Source organism: Dendropsophus ebraccatus, chromosome 8 (genome assembly GCF_027789765.1).
Source record: "Dendropsophus ebraccatus isolate aDenEbr1 chromosome 8, aDenEbr1.pat, whole genome shotgun sequence".
NCBI classification, from domain to species: Eukaryota; Metazoa; Chordata; class Amphibia; order Anura; family Hylidae; genus Dendropsophus; species Dendropsophus ebraccatus.
Window position 1 is genome coordinate 72,069,705 of NC_091461.1, and position 16,510 is coordinate 72,086,214.

The window sequence follows — 16,510 nt, forward strand, 5'->3', positions numbered from 1 at the left end:
CAACACAGGAGACTGCTGAGGCCAGTAATTGGCTAAATGGGCAAGTTCTGCTCCAGGCTCTCATCTCAGAAGCAGGAGGGAGAGATTAGCAGTGGGGGCCTAGCAGAGGACTATGGCTTCGTAAATATAGCTTGTTTTCAGTTTTATACAGCACCTGCAATATATGCCATTTCTATGTTAGAATATCCCTTTAAAGGGCTACTCAAGCATTTATAAAAGGATTAGTTTTTGCTGCTTATTACATACAATTAGTAAGAGATGTCACAACCTCTAGCACATGACATTGTTGCGCAGATCAAAATCTTTACAATTTTAATTGGAAACAGTAATCATTGTGTGGGATAGATAAAGCAATGGATAATTTCCATTCTTACACAAATAATTACAGATGGGGTTATCAGAGGTCTTTCTTCTGCCCACACCTTGGGATGAACTCATTTACATACATTTACTCCATGATATATATCTACATTATATTATTACTTGGACATAATGATAACCAAAGATGTAGTATATTCATTTAGCTTTGGATGTGCCGAGAATAAAAATATAAGGTCAATTTATTACATAGCTTAAAGTGAATGAATCTGTCACCTCTCCAAATGCTACAAGGCTGGCAGCTGTACAGACTACAGCCTAATAAAAGCTTTTATCCCTTAAGAACCGGGACAATTTCTATTTTTGCGCTTTCGTTTTTGTGCTTTAAAAGGCCACAGCACTTGCATTTTTTCACCTAGAGACCCCTGTTACGCCGTTCGCCCTTTGGTAAAACTGACTTATTATGTATGATTACAATGATATGTAACTTGTGTAACTTTTATTTTATTTGATGGCTTTTAAAAAATTAAAACCTACTTTTAAAAAATAAATGTTCCTTTAAATCGCTGTCTTACCATGTATATAGCCCTTTTATTCTTTGGTCTATAGGGCCAAAGTGTCAGTTTTTGCGCCATGATCTGTACTTTCTATTGCTACCTTGATTGCGCTTATATGACTTTTTGATCGCTTTTTATTACAACTTTTCTGAATTTAATGCAACCAAAAATGTGCAAAAATGCAAATGCACTTTGGAATTTTTTTGCACTTACACCATTTCCCGTGCGAGATCAGGAATTAAATAAATTAATTGTTCAGGCTATTACACATGGGGCAATACCAAATATGTTTGTTTATTTATTTATTTATTTATGTATTTTTATTTATAAAATGGGTAAAGGGGGGGGTGATTTTTTTTTTATGCACATTCTAGAAGCCCCCCCGGAATTACAACTCTGATCTCTCATTGAGATCTATGCAGTATAGATATACTGCATAGAATCATGTGGTCAGTGTTCTATTGCTTTCGGCTGCTGCAGCCAAGAGCAATAGATTATTGAGCCAAGATCAGCACCATTACAGCACAGACCCCGGCCCGAGACAGATGCGGGAATTGCTCCTCTAGACACCAGAGATGGGGAAAATAAGCATTTTAAATGCACCTGTCAACTTTGACAGCTGTATTTAAAAGGCTAATCAGCGGGCATGGCGATTGCACCGTGCCCACTAATTGCCGCGGTCCTGGGCTGCATATAGCACTCGGGATCGCTGGGGTTCAGAGCGGGGTCGCAGCACTGACCACCTCTGAACACCCTTAACGATGCCAGGGCATGTACGCCCTTAGTTGTTAAGGGGTTAATGTCACAACTTTTTGTCTGTCTTTTTATTTTACAAAAAAAAAAAAAACCAGTACAGTTTCAAGGAGGCATGGCCTAGGGTGCTTTGTGCTATAGGTCAGCAGTGTTTCTTTTCTCTGTATGCTCATCCCCCTGCATGTAACAGAACCCTGCCTAAATCTTATAGTATGTCAGCTTCATATACTAATGGTGTAGGCACAGTAAGTTAATGACACTTTGGTCTCAGTTCACATGAATGGCAACGCTGAGTTAGTAAGGCTCCTTTCATTTTGTAAAACATAGGTTTAAAACCCTCTGGGAATGGGGTGACTAGTCATCCTGACAGTCCCTGGAGCTGCTCAATGCACACTGTGTATATATAAAGTTGCTGGTGAAGGGGTGGTCCCATCAACCCCATAAAATGTTTTACAGGGTTTTGTTCACAGGTTTCTTATTTATGTGAGTGTATAGGAAGAGACCTGTTTATTAATTTAAAAAAAATGTAAGCTAGAACCTGACTGGGATTTACATGGGATAATTAATGGCTGAATAGGACAAGCATTAGCTTCTTTGTTGGCTGCTTGGCCGTTACCCATACATCTCCCTGTGTAATAGGGGGACATGCATCCAAAGGCTGATTGCAGCAGACGGCTTTACAAATTACCTGGTGATCCACAATGGAAATGCTAATATGCAAATGTTTGTTCATCCAATATTGTTAAAAAGTGAAAGGGAATAGTTCTGCATTTAATTTATTTTATGAATAAGATTTAAAGTGACTCTGTACACACAATCTGTCCCCCCCGCCAAGCCACTTGTACCTCTGGATAGCTGCTTTTAATCCAAGATCTTTCCCGAGTTCCGTTCGGCAGGTGATGCAGTTATTGTCCTGAAAAACAACTTTTAAACTTGCAGCCCTGTGTCAAATTAGCATGACCTTTAGTGTCTGTGCCCCATTGCCTCTCCGTCCCTCCTCCCCACCCTCTTCATTATTAGCAATGCCCCATGGCAGGATTTCTTCTATTCACCACTTGTCTAAACACTGCACATTAACCGTAACTATCCAGCACATGAAAAGGTGGTGGGCCATATTGGTAACTGACATTTTCTTCCAAGACTCTTAGTATATTCAGTACAGCAGTAACATAGTAACATAGTAAATAAGGTTGAAAGAAGACAAGAGTCCATCAGGTTCAACCTAGGAAAATCCTACTGTGTTGATCCAGGAAGGCGAAAAACCCCTATGGGGCAGAAGACAAACGCCCCACCACAGGGAGAAACTCCCCCCCCCCCCTCCCCCGACTGCAATGGCAACCAGAACAATCCCCGGATCAACGTATCACCAGAAATCTAATGCCCATAACTTGTAATATTATATTTTTCAAGAAAAGCATCCAGGCCTCCCTTGAACTTATTTACTGAATCAGCCATGACAACATCATGTGGCAGAGAGTTCCACAGTCTTACTGCTCGTACAGTAAAGAACCCGCGTCGATGCTGATGATGAAATCTTCTTTCCTCTAGACGTAGAGGATGCCCCCTTGTTATTGTTACAGACCTAGGAGTAAAAATACCACTACAAAAATCTCTGTACTGTCCATTCATATATTTGTATATTGTGATCAGATCGCCCCTAAGACGTCTTTTTTCTAGCGTAAATAACCCCAAGCGTGATAACCTGTCCTGGTACTGTAACCCACCCATTCCCTTAATGACCTTTGTTGCCCTCCTCTGCACCCGCTCTAGGTCAGCTGTGTCCTTCTTATATACCGGTGCCCAAAACTGTACACAGTATTCCATGTGTGGTCTGACCAGTGATTTATAAAGAGGCAAAACTATGTTCTCAGTGCTCATTTGTCATTTTAATGGGTAACTTAGTACCATTCAAAAAATGATTGGTCATCTGATATACATTTTCCCATGTAATGGGGATGTCTAGCCAATGGCTGACTGCAGCAGAGGGCCTAGACTGGCCTAGGCATAGACTATGACCATGTTTTCCTGGACTCCCTAGATCTACATCCAATTTTTGCAGCTTGGAATTGGACGGACTTTGATTCAATCATCTCTAAAGAATACCTTCAAAATGGAACTTGTCACAATACTACTTTCATAAAACCATCAACAACTTTAGAGAAATTGATCCATACAACACAGATCTGTAATACATAAGACACAAACAGTATGATCTACCACTAAGGAAGGTCCTACTGCATTTCTGCACCTTAAGGCTCTGTTCACACAACGTATTATTTGAATTAATCACAGCTGCTGTTTCAAATTGCAACAACAGCCATGATTAATTCAAAAGATACATTCCATTGAATTAATGGAATCCTGGACGGAGCGTATGCTATTACAAGCGGCCGCACAGAAAACTGACAAGTCACACAACACTGACAGTTCACAACTCACTCCGGCCGCACTTTCCATTGTGTGCTATGGTGAAATCGGATGCAGGCACACATGGATGCGCCCGCATCTCAATTCAGCACAAATAAAGTTCATCTGCAGTACTGGCTGGGATGAACTGCACTGACACCGGGCCGTTCTGTGTCACGGCTGAGTCACAGAATGGTCGGTGTCTTACAGCGTGTGAACCCGGCCTAAAGATGTACCAATAAATGCTGTAATTGTGCTCACTGAAAATCTTCGCAAAAAGGTGCTGAAATGTAACTTTCCACATATACAGTACACCTCCACCTAAAAAGTCTGCCAGAATTATGCTTTCAGGCAGTTCTGTATCCGAATTAGGGGGCTGGGCATGCCTATTCTAGAAGGGTCCATTTAAAAAAATTGTGCCTTCTTTTTCAATAAGCAGTTTCCTACATCTTGGATAAGTATATAATGTTTTATCTGAAAAAGTATTATAATGGAATATCAATTATGCCAGTTTAATATTGTGCTAGGTTAGAAGCACGCAGATAAACAATAATGGCTGAATTTATATAAAAGTAATAATGCAATGTTTACATATTCTTGGCTGTGTTAAGATAAATTACCTAATTAGCATCTTTATGAAGTGATATTAGAAGATTCTGTGGATATTAAACACCTGCAATGTATATGTTAATGCGCAGCTACTATGAGATATGTAAAAGCCTTCCATTCTATGTATCTGCGCTAATTACAACTATCACAAAGCTTTATTATGTTAGCAGCTACACGTTCCTGTCACACTTAAGCTTTAATTAAGGGAGCTGCTACCATAAGTCATTAGCACCTAAACAACCTCCATCCATTGACACTTCATTTGATCTTGAGATCAAACAGCCACATTAAAAATAATTACATGTGCACCAGGAGCTAAAAAGAATACTTTGTATTGTTCGTGAACAAAGGGAAACTCGTGTCGTGTGACGTTTGGATTAAGATTCAATAGACGGTCGTACTCTTTAGGAGTCCATTAAGATTAGGAGGAACAAATACAAAAAATTATAGAAAGAGAGAAAGAATGCATAAAGTTTCATCACATTTATTTCATACATTTGGTATAATATGCCGCCTTCTGTAGCACTGTAACATCAAGGAATAATGAATGTACTGGATCTTGGTGATAGGTGATATCAAATGAATACAGAAATATGTGCACTGGCAGCACACTAACATGTCTAATATCAATCTTTATTTTGAATTTAATCCATCTTTAGGTATACAGCATGTAAGTCCAATGCATTTCAGACTTGGTATTCCTTATTCATTGATAAGTGCTCACAAGCCTGAGGCACTTTGGACTTACGTTTTATGGAACTTTGATTTTTTAGACTTAGAATAAGTTTAAAATACACCTAAATTAGCATAAAGGTCTTCTGCATATGAAGAATAGCGTAAAGGGACCTCTTTCTTGGTTTCATTGACTTAAACTGTATATGGTTACACCACTAAATGCAACAGGATCTAACTCTACATGCTAGGCAGGTACATGGGCGCTGTGGAACACAATAAAATATACAATACAGTGTGATATGGCACAAAAAGCATTAATAAAGCCATACATTAAGTTTTTTTTTTTTTTTTTCTGTGAGTGGGGGATCAACTTTTATGAACAACAAGAATGTTGGTCTACATGTTAATCTCAGTATCAGAAATTATGGTCTACGTGAAAAGCTGATTGCAGCTCTTAATACACAGTACTTAAAGCTACTCCGTACCTACAATCTGACCCCCCCAAACCACTTGTACCTTCGGATAGCTGATTTTAATCCAAGATCTGTCCTGGGGTCCGTTCGGCAGGTGATGCAGTTATTGTCCTAAAAAATACTTTTAATCCAGCAGCGCTGTGTCTAACGGCCGGGGCTTACAATTGTATATGCATAAGGCTGGCACAACCTCTCTGTCCTTCCTCCCCACCCTCCTCATCATTAGGAATACTCCAAGCAGATTGCTTCCTATTCCCCACCTGTGGCAGCCCGGCACATGGGCTAGATCGTTAATACACCTGTGCGAAGCTCAAACAGCAGTAAATGTTCCTGGAGTATTCCTAATGCTGAGCAGGGTGGGGAGGAAGGACAGAGAGGGTGCCCCAGACTAATGCATATACAAATGTAATCCCCGGCCGTTAGACACAGCGCTGCCGGATTAAAAGTATTTTTAGGACAATAACTGCATCCCCTGCTGAATGGACTCCAGGACAGATCTTGGATTAAAAGCAGCTATCTGAAGGTAGAAGCGGTTTGGAGGGGTCAGATTGTGGGTACGGAGTCGCTTTAAAGTGTACCTGCTATGATGGCAGGATCAGCAGCAAGTTCCTCTGTTCATCCTAAAGTCCATGTCTCCATAGATACAAACATGCAATGATATCGCAATGCATGGTCTTATTGTGGATTAATATCTATAGAGACCCAAACTTACAGAGGAAGTTGTCACTGATCCAGCAGCCGTCCTCCATGACAGGTATACTGTAAGGTGGCCATGCAATTTTAGTAGCTGCCAGATGAATGCAGTCTTTCACTATTTTCCCTACATATGAACATTCAGCATGGCTGAACTACCGTGTGTTCTCAACCCAGTTATAGGCTTTGTTCACACGACGTTTTTTCTGCTCCGTTTTAAATTACGTCCGTTAGTTTGAGTCTAAAATAATGGATGTCATTTAGCTGTCTGGTCTCCTCTTAGTGCAATGACTGGTGTTTGTACATTATTCTAGTTTGGGTTACTAATTGCCCTTTGGACGTGGCTTAATTGAAAAGTCCATTGAATTTAATAGTCAAAACGAAGAGAGAACGGTGACAAAAGAACAACTGTGTGTGAACAACTAATAAAAAATGCTGTTTGCAAAAGACGTCAGAAAATAATGATCATGTTCATTATTTTGACGCCTGCGGCAAAAACGTCAGTTTTTTAATGTATCCGTCTTTCCATTGACTTCAATGCATTGCCATTTAAATTGCGGCAAAACTGGCCTTTTTTAATATAAAAATTGCCCGCCTTTTTTCTATTTTTTACATTGTGTGAACATAGCCGTAAGGAGTAAGCCACTGCCAGACATTTTTCTCTTTGAGAACAAAAAATCCAACATGCTCGACTCTTCTTTCCCCAATATAGTCTGTGAAGTGAGACTCCCCAAATTTGTCCTACTTTTAACTAACACGTACAGCTCTTATTTACTTTATGGAGGACAAATACTGTCTGCTTGGAAAAAACACAACAGTAGAGTAGGTTTATAAATCAAAGCATTATGAATTATGTGTTCTGGAAACAAAATATGTATTTTGGGCCAATAAAAGGGAACTTTGTCATTACCATGTATTCACTCATATTATCTAGAGCAGCATTACTCCTATTTAAAGCCTGGGCCAATAATCAGTGTACTGGAGGGTCCAGGAGCCTGGCAAGGTAATAGAATTATCTATGACTCTGAATGCTGTTGAACAATTATTTTAATGACATTATTAGAATGAAAGCATACAGTAGAACACTCTGATGCTATTCAACATGTGTTAAGTGCTTTTTCTCTATATTTGCTTTCACTTGTTTACTCTAAAGTATTGATTCAGCCAATTTTAGCATGCTTTATATTTCTCTACTGAATTGTGATATATGAAAGTCCGTGCCCTTACCTTGCCACTTCATCCCCATCCCTCCAAATTCAATTTTGGTGTCATTTATTATTATAGTTCATACTCATTCTCCACTACTGTGTACCTTGTATTGTTTACTCTCCATAATCCAGTGATATTCTGCCTCTGAATCTCTTTGACATACAGCAGCCAGTGCTATTTTGGTATATTCAATATTATCTGACCTATAGTCTGTTTTATACTATATTTTTGTTGTATGTGAAATGTGAAATGCAAAGGCATATGATATTGCCAAAATCTATAGAATGTTTAAGTGAACAATCAGTAGGCCAGATGTATGATCATTTATAGTACCGGGCTAGTGGTATAACTGACCTGGGAGTGCTGATCTGATGCAGGGTGAGTAAGCTGCATCCTGACTAGAAGGGTAAAATTAAATGTTTACATAACTCATGCCTGATCACTCTTTCAACTGTAAGCATGTATATAGGGCATGCTTCCTGTTCAAATTTGAAACACATCAAAGAACTCTGTCACCCAGTTTAATGGGAGGGTAAGAAGAAAGATGGAAGAATGAGGAACCTAAGATATTTAGCAGGTTGTTGAAAGATAGGTTATGGCTGGAAGAAATTGTCCTGGCAGTCTGGGACAGATGGAGGAGAAAGTGCATACCTTCAATCAGCAAAGATGTCACCTGTGAGTCACTGGATGCAACTGTACTGTAATCTCTTATAGTGTCTATATGGACTGTACTAGTAATGGTAGAACATCAGTGTGGCGGTTTTATTTAACAATTATATAGGGTAACACTGTGTGAAGAACATTTTCTTTAGTAGCAGCATGGAGATAATACTTCATTAGTGTGATGCTGCAGCCATCACTGCCACTGCAAAAAGTAAAGTGTGTGTCAGTGTGTATATTATAATGGATTTAGGTGGTACAGTATATATTTAAATGAAAATCATGAGGTATGGTGTGTACTGAATATTGGGATGTACATTGTGTATTTAATGAATTTTAGACCATATGGTGTATAACTTAAGGGGTATTGAGTGTTTTTAAATTAATTTCAGGGGGTAAAATGTGTAAATAGATAAACTTCCGGGTGTACGGTGTATTTTATAAAGACTTTTAGGGGGCATGGTGTATGTTATAAAGGGGTTTCAGGGGTTATGTGTAGTTTAAGGCTATGTTCACACTACGTAAAAGTACGGCCGTTGTTGCCGATGGCAACAACGGCCGTACTTTTGCGCGGTGGAACAATGCCTTACTTTCAATGGGATCCCTGTCGGAGCGTATACACATCGTATACGCTCCGGACGGGATCCCGTGCGGCCCCTCAAATAACTGACATGTCAGTTTTCTGCGGCCGGAATTCAGTGAATTCCGGCCGCAGAAAGCCCTGTCAGTTCACGCCCGCATCAGAGCTCTGTGGCCGGAAAGATAATCCGGCCAGAGACCACCTGTTCCGTGACCCGGCCGGGGTCACGGAACGGCCGGTCTCATACGACGTGTGAACATAGCCTTACATTGTAAAAACTAATGGTAAAATATTGTTTGAGTTGAAATAATTGTCTATTTATTTATTTATAAATAAATTCATTATTATTAACCCTATCAGGACCAATCTGGAAATGGCCTTAAAGAGTTGGTGTCATGAAGAAAACTAGGTCTGTAGTGATGCATTATGTTAAATTAAACATTTTCCAAATTTACAAGCATTTCTTAAAATGTATTGTTCAATAGATATAGACTCACTTATCCCTCATGTGCTGTTTAGTTTCATAACCTGTTGCCCTTGGTAACGGCCCGCCAGGCATACACTTTATTGGGAAAATCATGCTCAGTTCAATCCCAGTCACATGATCTGTCTAATTAGCACTGGCAGTTGATGATTTCACGATGACAAGTATATTACACTGCAATGCTGATCTGCATTGTAATGTAACGCGGTAGTCATAGGCATTGCTGATCAGACTCCGCCTTACCTACAAACTGACCTTGCTAACTGAATTAGTTCTGTTTAAGTGTGTAGTTGGCTATATAAGTGTCCGATGATAAATCTATCTTAAATTTTACTTCCCTATCGCCCCTCATTTAGGACAAGGGCATAAAGCTATGTAACCCTACTAACACCTAAAGTACTGTGCTTAATTGTCCTTCTGACATGAACTATTTTTCTTACCCTTTCGTTGAAAAGAACTGGGCACCACATAGCACTAATCTCAGTTTCTTTTTCATGAAAACTTTCTTGGCAATTAAGCATTGGTTTCTAGCTGCCATAGTTCAGCTTGTCATCTACTGTTTTTTTGTTAGCTACCCAGTTGTTTTTTGCTCATTTTCTGAGTAAAAGCTATTGTATCCCACACTGGGTTGTCCAAAAAGAGACAAACTGACATCAGTGACTTGTTATCACATGAACAAACACAGCTTTACTGTCTACATCACAGTGCACATAAAAGTCTGTCTTGCTTTAACTTACAATACAGTAATAGTTGTCAACTCGAGCATGCAATGCAACTCAGCAAAATACATAGCAGGTTCCTCGCAAGTGCCTATTTCAAGGGTGAAAAGAATTTATAGAACCACTCAGTGTGAAAAATGCAGTCAAAGAGCGGAAGATTTAGGATTATTTGATCCCCAAACCATTACAGTAGATTCGTGTAAATCGCTCTGGTAACAGTGGGGACTGGTAATTGTTAAATATAGAGGAATGGCTAAAAAAGAGGCAAAACATTTCAGTAGAGAAGTGTTGGATTTCTTATTTCAATATTCTTACTGTAAAAGTTTACAGAACAATCCATCAATGCGAGTTCTCTAATGTATTCTAACAACTAAGCCATATACAGTAGTTAGCATAAGGATAAGGCATTTTCATTTGTTTAAAATAGATGCTTGATTTTAACCAGAATTAGGCTATGTTCTTAAAAGTGGCTTACTCCTACCCGTCAGTACATCCAATCGGGACCCCCGCAGCATGGCTGTTCTGTCACTGTGTACCTTAAACACTGCAATCGCTATAGATCACAGTGTTTAAGGGGTTAATGAGATGCAGCTGCGGGATCACAGCTGCCTCTCTTTACCCTCAGCTCCCTGGACATTGATGTGTGCGGGACCCCTCTCACTGCAGCGATCCCGCACACATAAAACCCCTTCAATATCAGGAATGTGCATATACGTTTCTGCTACACTTGATTTGTGCAGCAGGAACATATATCTACGTATTGCTGACATGAAGGGGTTAATACATTTTTGTATTGATGCCTTGTGGCCAGTTATGTAATTGAAAGTTATGGCCAGGCCATGGCTGACATCCATATAAATAGGTGGCCTGAGGGATGGGGAAGGTAAAGAGGGGCAAGATGAACAGATGCAACAGAGCCTGTGAACTTTTTACAATGTCCCTGGCACGATTTAACCTGTAAAACAATACAATACTGAAGTAAATAAAAAATGCATATATATATATATATTTATTTATAAACCCATATAAGGAGACTAGAGAAGAAGACGTCGTATAGTGTTCATTTTTACTTAGTTATCTTTCCCATCTCAATTAATTATGTGTTTTGCCTAGGTATAGCTTAAAGGGACTCTGTCACTTGCTATAATATTTAAACAGCTGACACAGTTTGCTACCATTTGCTAAGGACGTGTATATAAGTCTCCTCCAATCATGTACTTGTCAATAAACACCTACTACGGGTCTGATTTATCATGCTACACTATAAGTTAACATAAAAAGTATGTAAAAATAGTATGTTTTCTATTATTAGAAATCCCTTAACCCTTTGTCTCTGCAGCCTATTTTGATCTTGGGTCACTTTTTCATTTTTGTGTTTCTGTTTTTGCTCCTTGTCCTTATTTTTATACCTAAAGTTTTGTTGTTTTTTTTTAATCATTATTATGACCTTTGTGTAGATGGGAAGTTTTGATCACTTTTTATTTTTGTTCTGATATTATGACAAAACATCTACAATCCTCAAAATTTTTCCCTCTTTTCCTTTACACCCCTCACCACGTGGGAATATTATTACACACAATTATGCTCACTATAATATGTATGGCTATGTTCACACATCGTTTAACAGCGTTTGTTGCTAAGCAACGGACGCTGTTAAACAGACGACCGCCGGGCTGCACCTAGCCCATTCCTGCAGCAGATACCTCTGTATCGGCTGCAGGAACGTTCTTTCTTCACAAATGATTTGCGGGCACCGCTGGGTGTGCCTGAAAATCAATTAGCCATTCACTTCAATGCTATGTACGGCCGCCGCTGCACATTGCATTGTGTGAAGAGGGCACATTTTTCTAACCCCGTTCTAAAGAATGTGCGTTAGAATAACGATGTGTGAACACAGCAGGCGGCATTGCATTGATTTCAATGCAATGAGGCCTCTGCAGTGAAGAACGGACGCTGAGGCCATTGCGATCAGCATCCGTTCTTTACTAAAAAAATAAAACAATGTGTGAACCTAGCCAATGTATGTATATATATATATATATATATATATATATATATATATATATATATATATATATAGATATATATATATCTTTTTTTATTTTATTTTAAAATAAATTGGTAAAGAGGGTGATTTAAACTTTTAAAAGGTAAAAGGCTATGTCATAAATTTCAAAAATAGAGCAGACTCTTTTAGCAGACTTTATTAGTAGATCGCCGATTGGACCGCACAGAGGTAAGTATTTTATGTCCAGCAGTCAGAGAGCAGTCAGGCCTGTCACTTACACTTAAACGTTGTGATAACAGCCTTTAAGGGGTTAATGGGGCAACAGTGCGATCACTGTGGCATGTTATTAACCCAGCTATTGATGGAAGCCGGTCCTCACTCTCTATGAAGCTCTTGGCCTTGCTTCATAGAACCCCTGCACATTATGACGTGTCGGAACATCAAGATGTGTGAACTGATAGTCTTTCAGTCCTGGATCTTTTTGCAGCAAAGGGTTAAAGGGGTGGTGTCCCAAAGCAAAGAAGGTATAATCATATGTGTACCACATACATTTATGTAAAGGAAAACAAATATGCTGTTTCTAGTAAAGTAGCTCATATCAATGTACCATTTTTCTTTTCTTTGTATCTGATTACTTCCTGGTTTCCTCTCTGAACTGTGACCCTGCTGTTGCCATGCAACAGTGCATACACTTTTCCCACTATACTCCTTGCTTGCATGTGATGTAAAAAATAATAGGACAGATCACGTGACTGCGATTTAACTGAGCAGGGGTGACCAAAGATAGTGGATACACGGCAATTAAAGATGTTCCTTAAATAACAATTAAATTGCCCTATGTTACATTTCTCAACACTCAGCACCGTACTGTTAAATTTCAGAAAAGAGACAAAATAATTTCTATTTTATAAGCAGAAGGTATAAATTATTATAATATCCCAAACTGACCATATCTTACTGGCAAGATCAATTGATTTAATTTTGTAGCTGCACTGATGTTCTGCATTAAAGTGCCTGTCTTCCAGCATTTTTGCTTCAGATCACTTATGGCTTTGGACTTTGTGTTTTGACTGTTTGTTTTTTGACCTTGAAAAGAAATACATTTCTTCATTGATAAACCTGTGGTCTTTCTGCTCCATTGCATCGATGTAGTAAGCTACTGTCACAGGATTTAGATAGAAAACGCATTAGGATATTGTCACCGGTAACATGACAGACCTCATGTATATTTCAGGTCGAACTATAATTCTCAATCTGTTTGGCAAGAATAAAATTACATTCTGTTACATTTAATTTTTTCTGCTACAGCTTTTACCCAACGTTTTCTATAGCCAGCTTTTTTCTGAAGTGAAACAACATTGGTGAACAAATATCGGCAGGAACACATATCTATGCCAAACCATGAACATAACAAAACAGCCTAAGGCTGAGTTCACACATCACATATTAAATGCAGTTTTCCCTTGAGCATGGCCTTATAACACTTCAGTTGCCAACATAAATGAGTAACCGACCTCATTGATGAAGTTTTGTGCTCCTCTTGGACTCAGAAGTAAAATTGCTCTGCGTAAGGTGTCACGATAGCGATTCAGCTCTTCTGTTTTCATAGAAGTGAAGAGGCTGGCAAAAACTTTACTGATGTTTCTGTCCACTTTTTGCAATGATACATCAAGCCCTAATCTTGATGCTTGGTCCAGAAATCCCTGTAGTCCCTGAATATCTACAACAGAGAATAAAAAGAAGAATTACAATTCATTGTTAAAGAAGTCTGTGAGGATTTAAAAATATGGCTATAGGCCAGGACTTTCTTTTTTCTTTTGCATTTTTTCCTTCTCGCCTTTTGGTAGTAACAACTCTTTCCATAATCTTTCCATAAACAGAGCCATTAAGGGGCTCTTTTTTTTAGCAGGACCGGTTGTATGTTGATCTGACTGCATGACTGTGGGGGTATCGATCAATTTTCCTGACAGATGGAGGAATAATACTCTCTGTCCTATCAGATTGGGGATCTGCCTCAGGCAAACTCTATGCAAAGCAGCAAAAATACTGGTCAATGGTATGCAAAGGCATAGCATTGATCAGTATAAGCAATCTAATGATTGCTTAAATAAGACCACTTAGGAGACATATATATATATATATATATATATATATATATATATATATATATACACACACACACACACACACACACACACACACACCTTAAATAAAAGGTATAGATCATGGGACAAAAATGAGCCCTCAACCAGCTCTGTAAAATTAAATGTCTCTTTTGTACTTTTTGTAACACATTTCACTAAAGCAATGTTTATGAACAATCTGACAGATCAATGTAATTCTGCAATGACAATACTACAAAGATGGGGAACATTCGGCCCTTCAGTTGTTGCAAAACTTCAATTGTTGTCATGCCTAGAAAGACAAAGACAAGGCTTTTGCTGTCCAGGCATGTTGGGAACTGTAGTTTTGCAACAGTTGGAGGGCGAAAGGTTTCCCATTGCTACCCTATACCACCAGTGATGTGCATTCAAACTGTTTAAATGCTACTGGCAGCTTTGGTGGCTATATTTACACAGTTAGGAACTGTTCCATGCAAGCTATTAGCAGTGGCTGACAAAAACAGCTGCTAAAGGCAACTGACAGCCACTCGATATGGAGCTGATTCACCTAAAAGCCCAAACAATACACCCTTAGGGTGCGTTCACACCTACAGGATCTGCAGCAGATCTGCAGCAGATCTGCAGCAGATTTGATGCTGTGTTCAGTTATTTAACCCTTTAAGGACATGGCCCATTTTCGTTTTTACGTTTTCGGTTTTTCCTCCTTGTGTTTAAAAGGTTATAGCACTTGCATTTTTCCACCTAGAAACCCCCATGACCCCTTATTTTTTGCGTCACTAATTGTACTTTGCAATTACAGGCTGAATTTTTGCATAAAGTACACTGCGAAACCAGAAAAAAATTCGAAGTGTGGTGAAATTGAAAAAAAAAAACGCATTTCTTTTATTTGGGGGAAATGTGTTTTTACGCCATTCACCCTGGGGTAAAACTGACTTGTTATGCATGTTCCTCAAGTCGTTACGATTAAAACGATATATAACATGTATAACTTATATTGTATCTGATGGCCTGTAAAAAATTCAAACCGTTGTTAACCAATATACGTTCCTTAAAATCGCTCCATTCCCAGGCTTATAGTGCTTTTATCCTTTGGTCTATGGGGCTGTGCGAGGTGTCATTTTTTGCGCCATGATTTGATCTTTCTATCGGTACCTTGATTGCCCATATATGTCTTTTTGATCGCTTTTTATTACATTTTTTCTGGATTTGATGCGACCAAAAATGCGCAATTTTGCACTTTGGGATTTTTTTGCGCTGACGCCGTTTACCGTACGAGATCAGGAATGTGATTAAGTAATAGTTCGGGCGATTACGCACACGGCGATAGCAAACATGTTTATTTATTTATTTATTTGTTTACTTTTATTTAAAACCTGGGAAAAGGGGGGTGATTCAGACTTTTATTAGGGGAGGGGGCTTTTTACTATTAACAACACTTTTTTTTTTTTTTTTTACACATATACTAGAAGCCCCCCTGGGGGACTTCTAGTATATACACTGTGATCTCTCATTGAGATCTCTGCAGCATAGATATGCTGCAGAGATCCATGAGATCGGCACTCGTTTGCTTTCGGCTGCTGCAGCCGGAAGTAAACGAGTGCCGAGCCGAGGACGGCGCCATCTTGGACGCGTCCCCGGCCGGCATCAGTAACGGAGATCGCTCCTCCGGGACAAGGTCCCGGAGGAGCGATCTCCCCCACTAGACACCAGGGAAACGTTGCCTCCGGTAATCGGAGGCAGCTGTCAACTTTGACAGCTGCCTCCGATTAGCTAATTAGCGGGCACGGCGATCAGACCGTGCCCGCTAATAGCGGCGGTCCCGGGCTACACGCGGCACCCGGGATCGCGGCACTTCAAAGCGGGGCCGCCGCGCGGCCCCGCTTTGAAGTGCAAGTGAGGACATAGGACGTACCGGTACGTCCTATGTCCTTAAGAGGTTAAATGAAATCTGCTGCAGAAAATCAGCTGCAGATCCTGTAGGTGTGAACGCACCATTAATGGCACTATGATATACTGTGCTTTAAAGTTCTTAAATTTTATAAGAGAAAACAAAGACAGGCTGTATCATCCAAGTTAGAAAACAAAATACCTCTGTTCTTGAACTTAATAGATTCTGGAAGACTATTCCAGAACTAAACTGTGCGTTCCCAAAGGGAACATTGTAAATGTGTTTTATCAGAGCACCCTGCCCAAAGAGTGTAAAGACTAGCAGTAAATAATGGTGCATCGTAATGATGTCATCA

At 39.4% G+C, this 16,510-nt stretch overlaps 1 protein-coding gene across 1 annotated transcript in view; it reads right to left on the reverse strand.

Annotated features, from left to right (window-relative positions):
• GRID1 (glutamate ionotropic receptor delta type subunit 1) overlaps positions 1 to 16,510 on the reverse strand; it is a 907,710-nt gene that overhangs the window by 416,256 nt on the left and 474,944 nt on the right. The window contains exon 4 of the mRNA XM_069979187.1: positions 13,659 to 13,864. Within this exon, the coding sequence (XP_069835288.1) occupies positions 13,659 to 13,864 (206 nt within the window). The remainder of the gene's footprint in view (positions 1 to 13,658; positions 13,865 to 16,510) is intronic.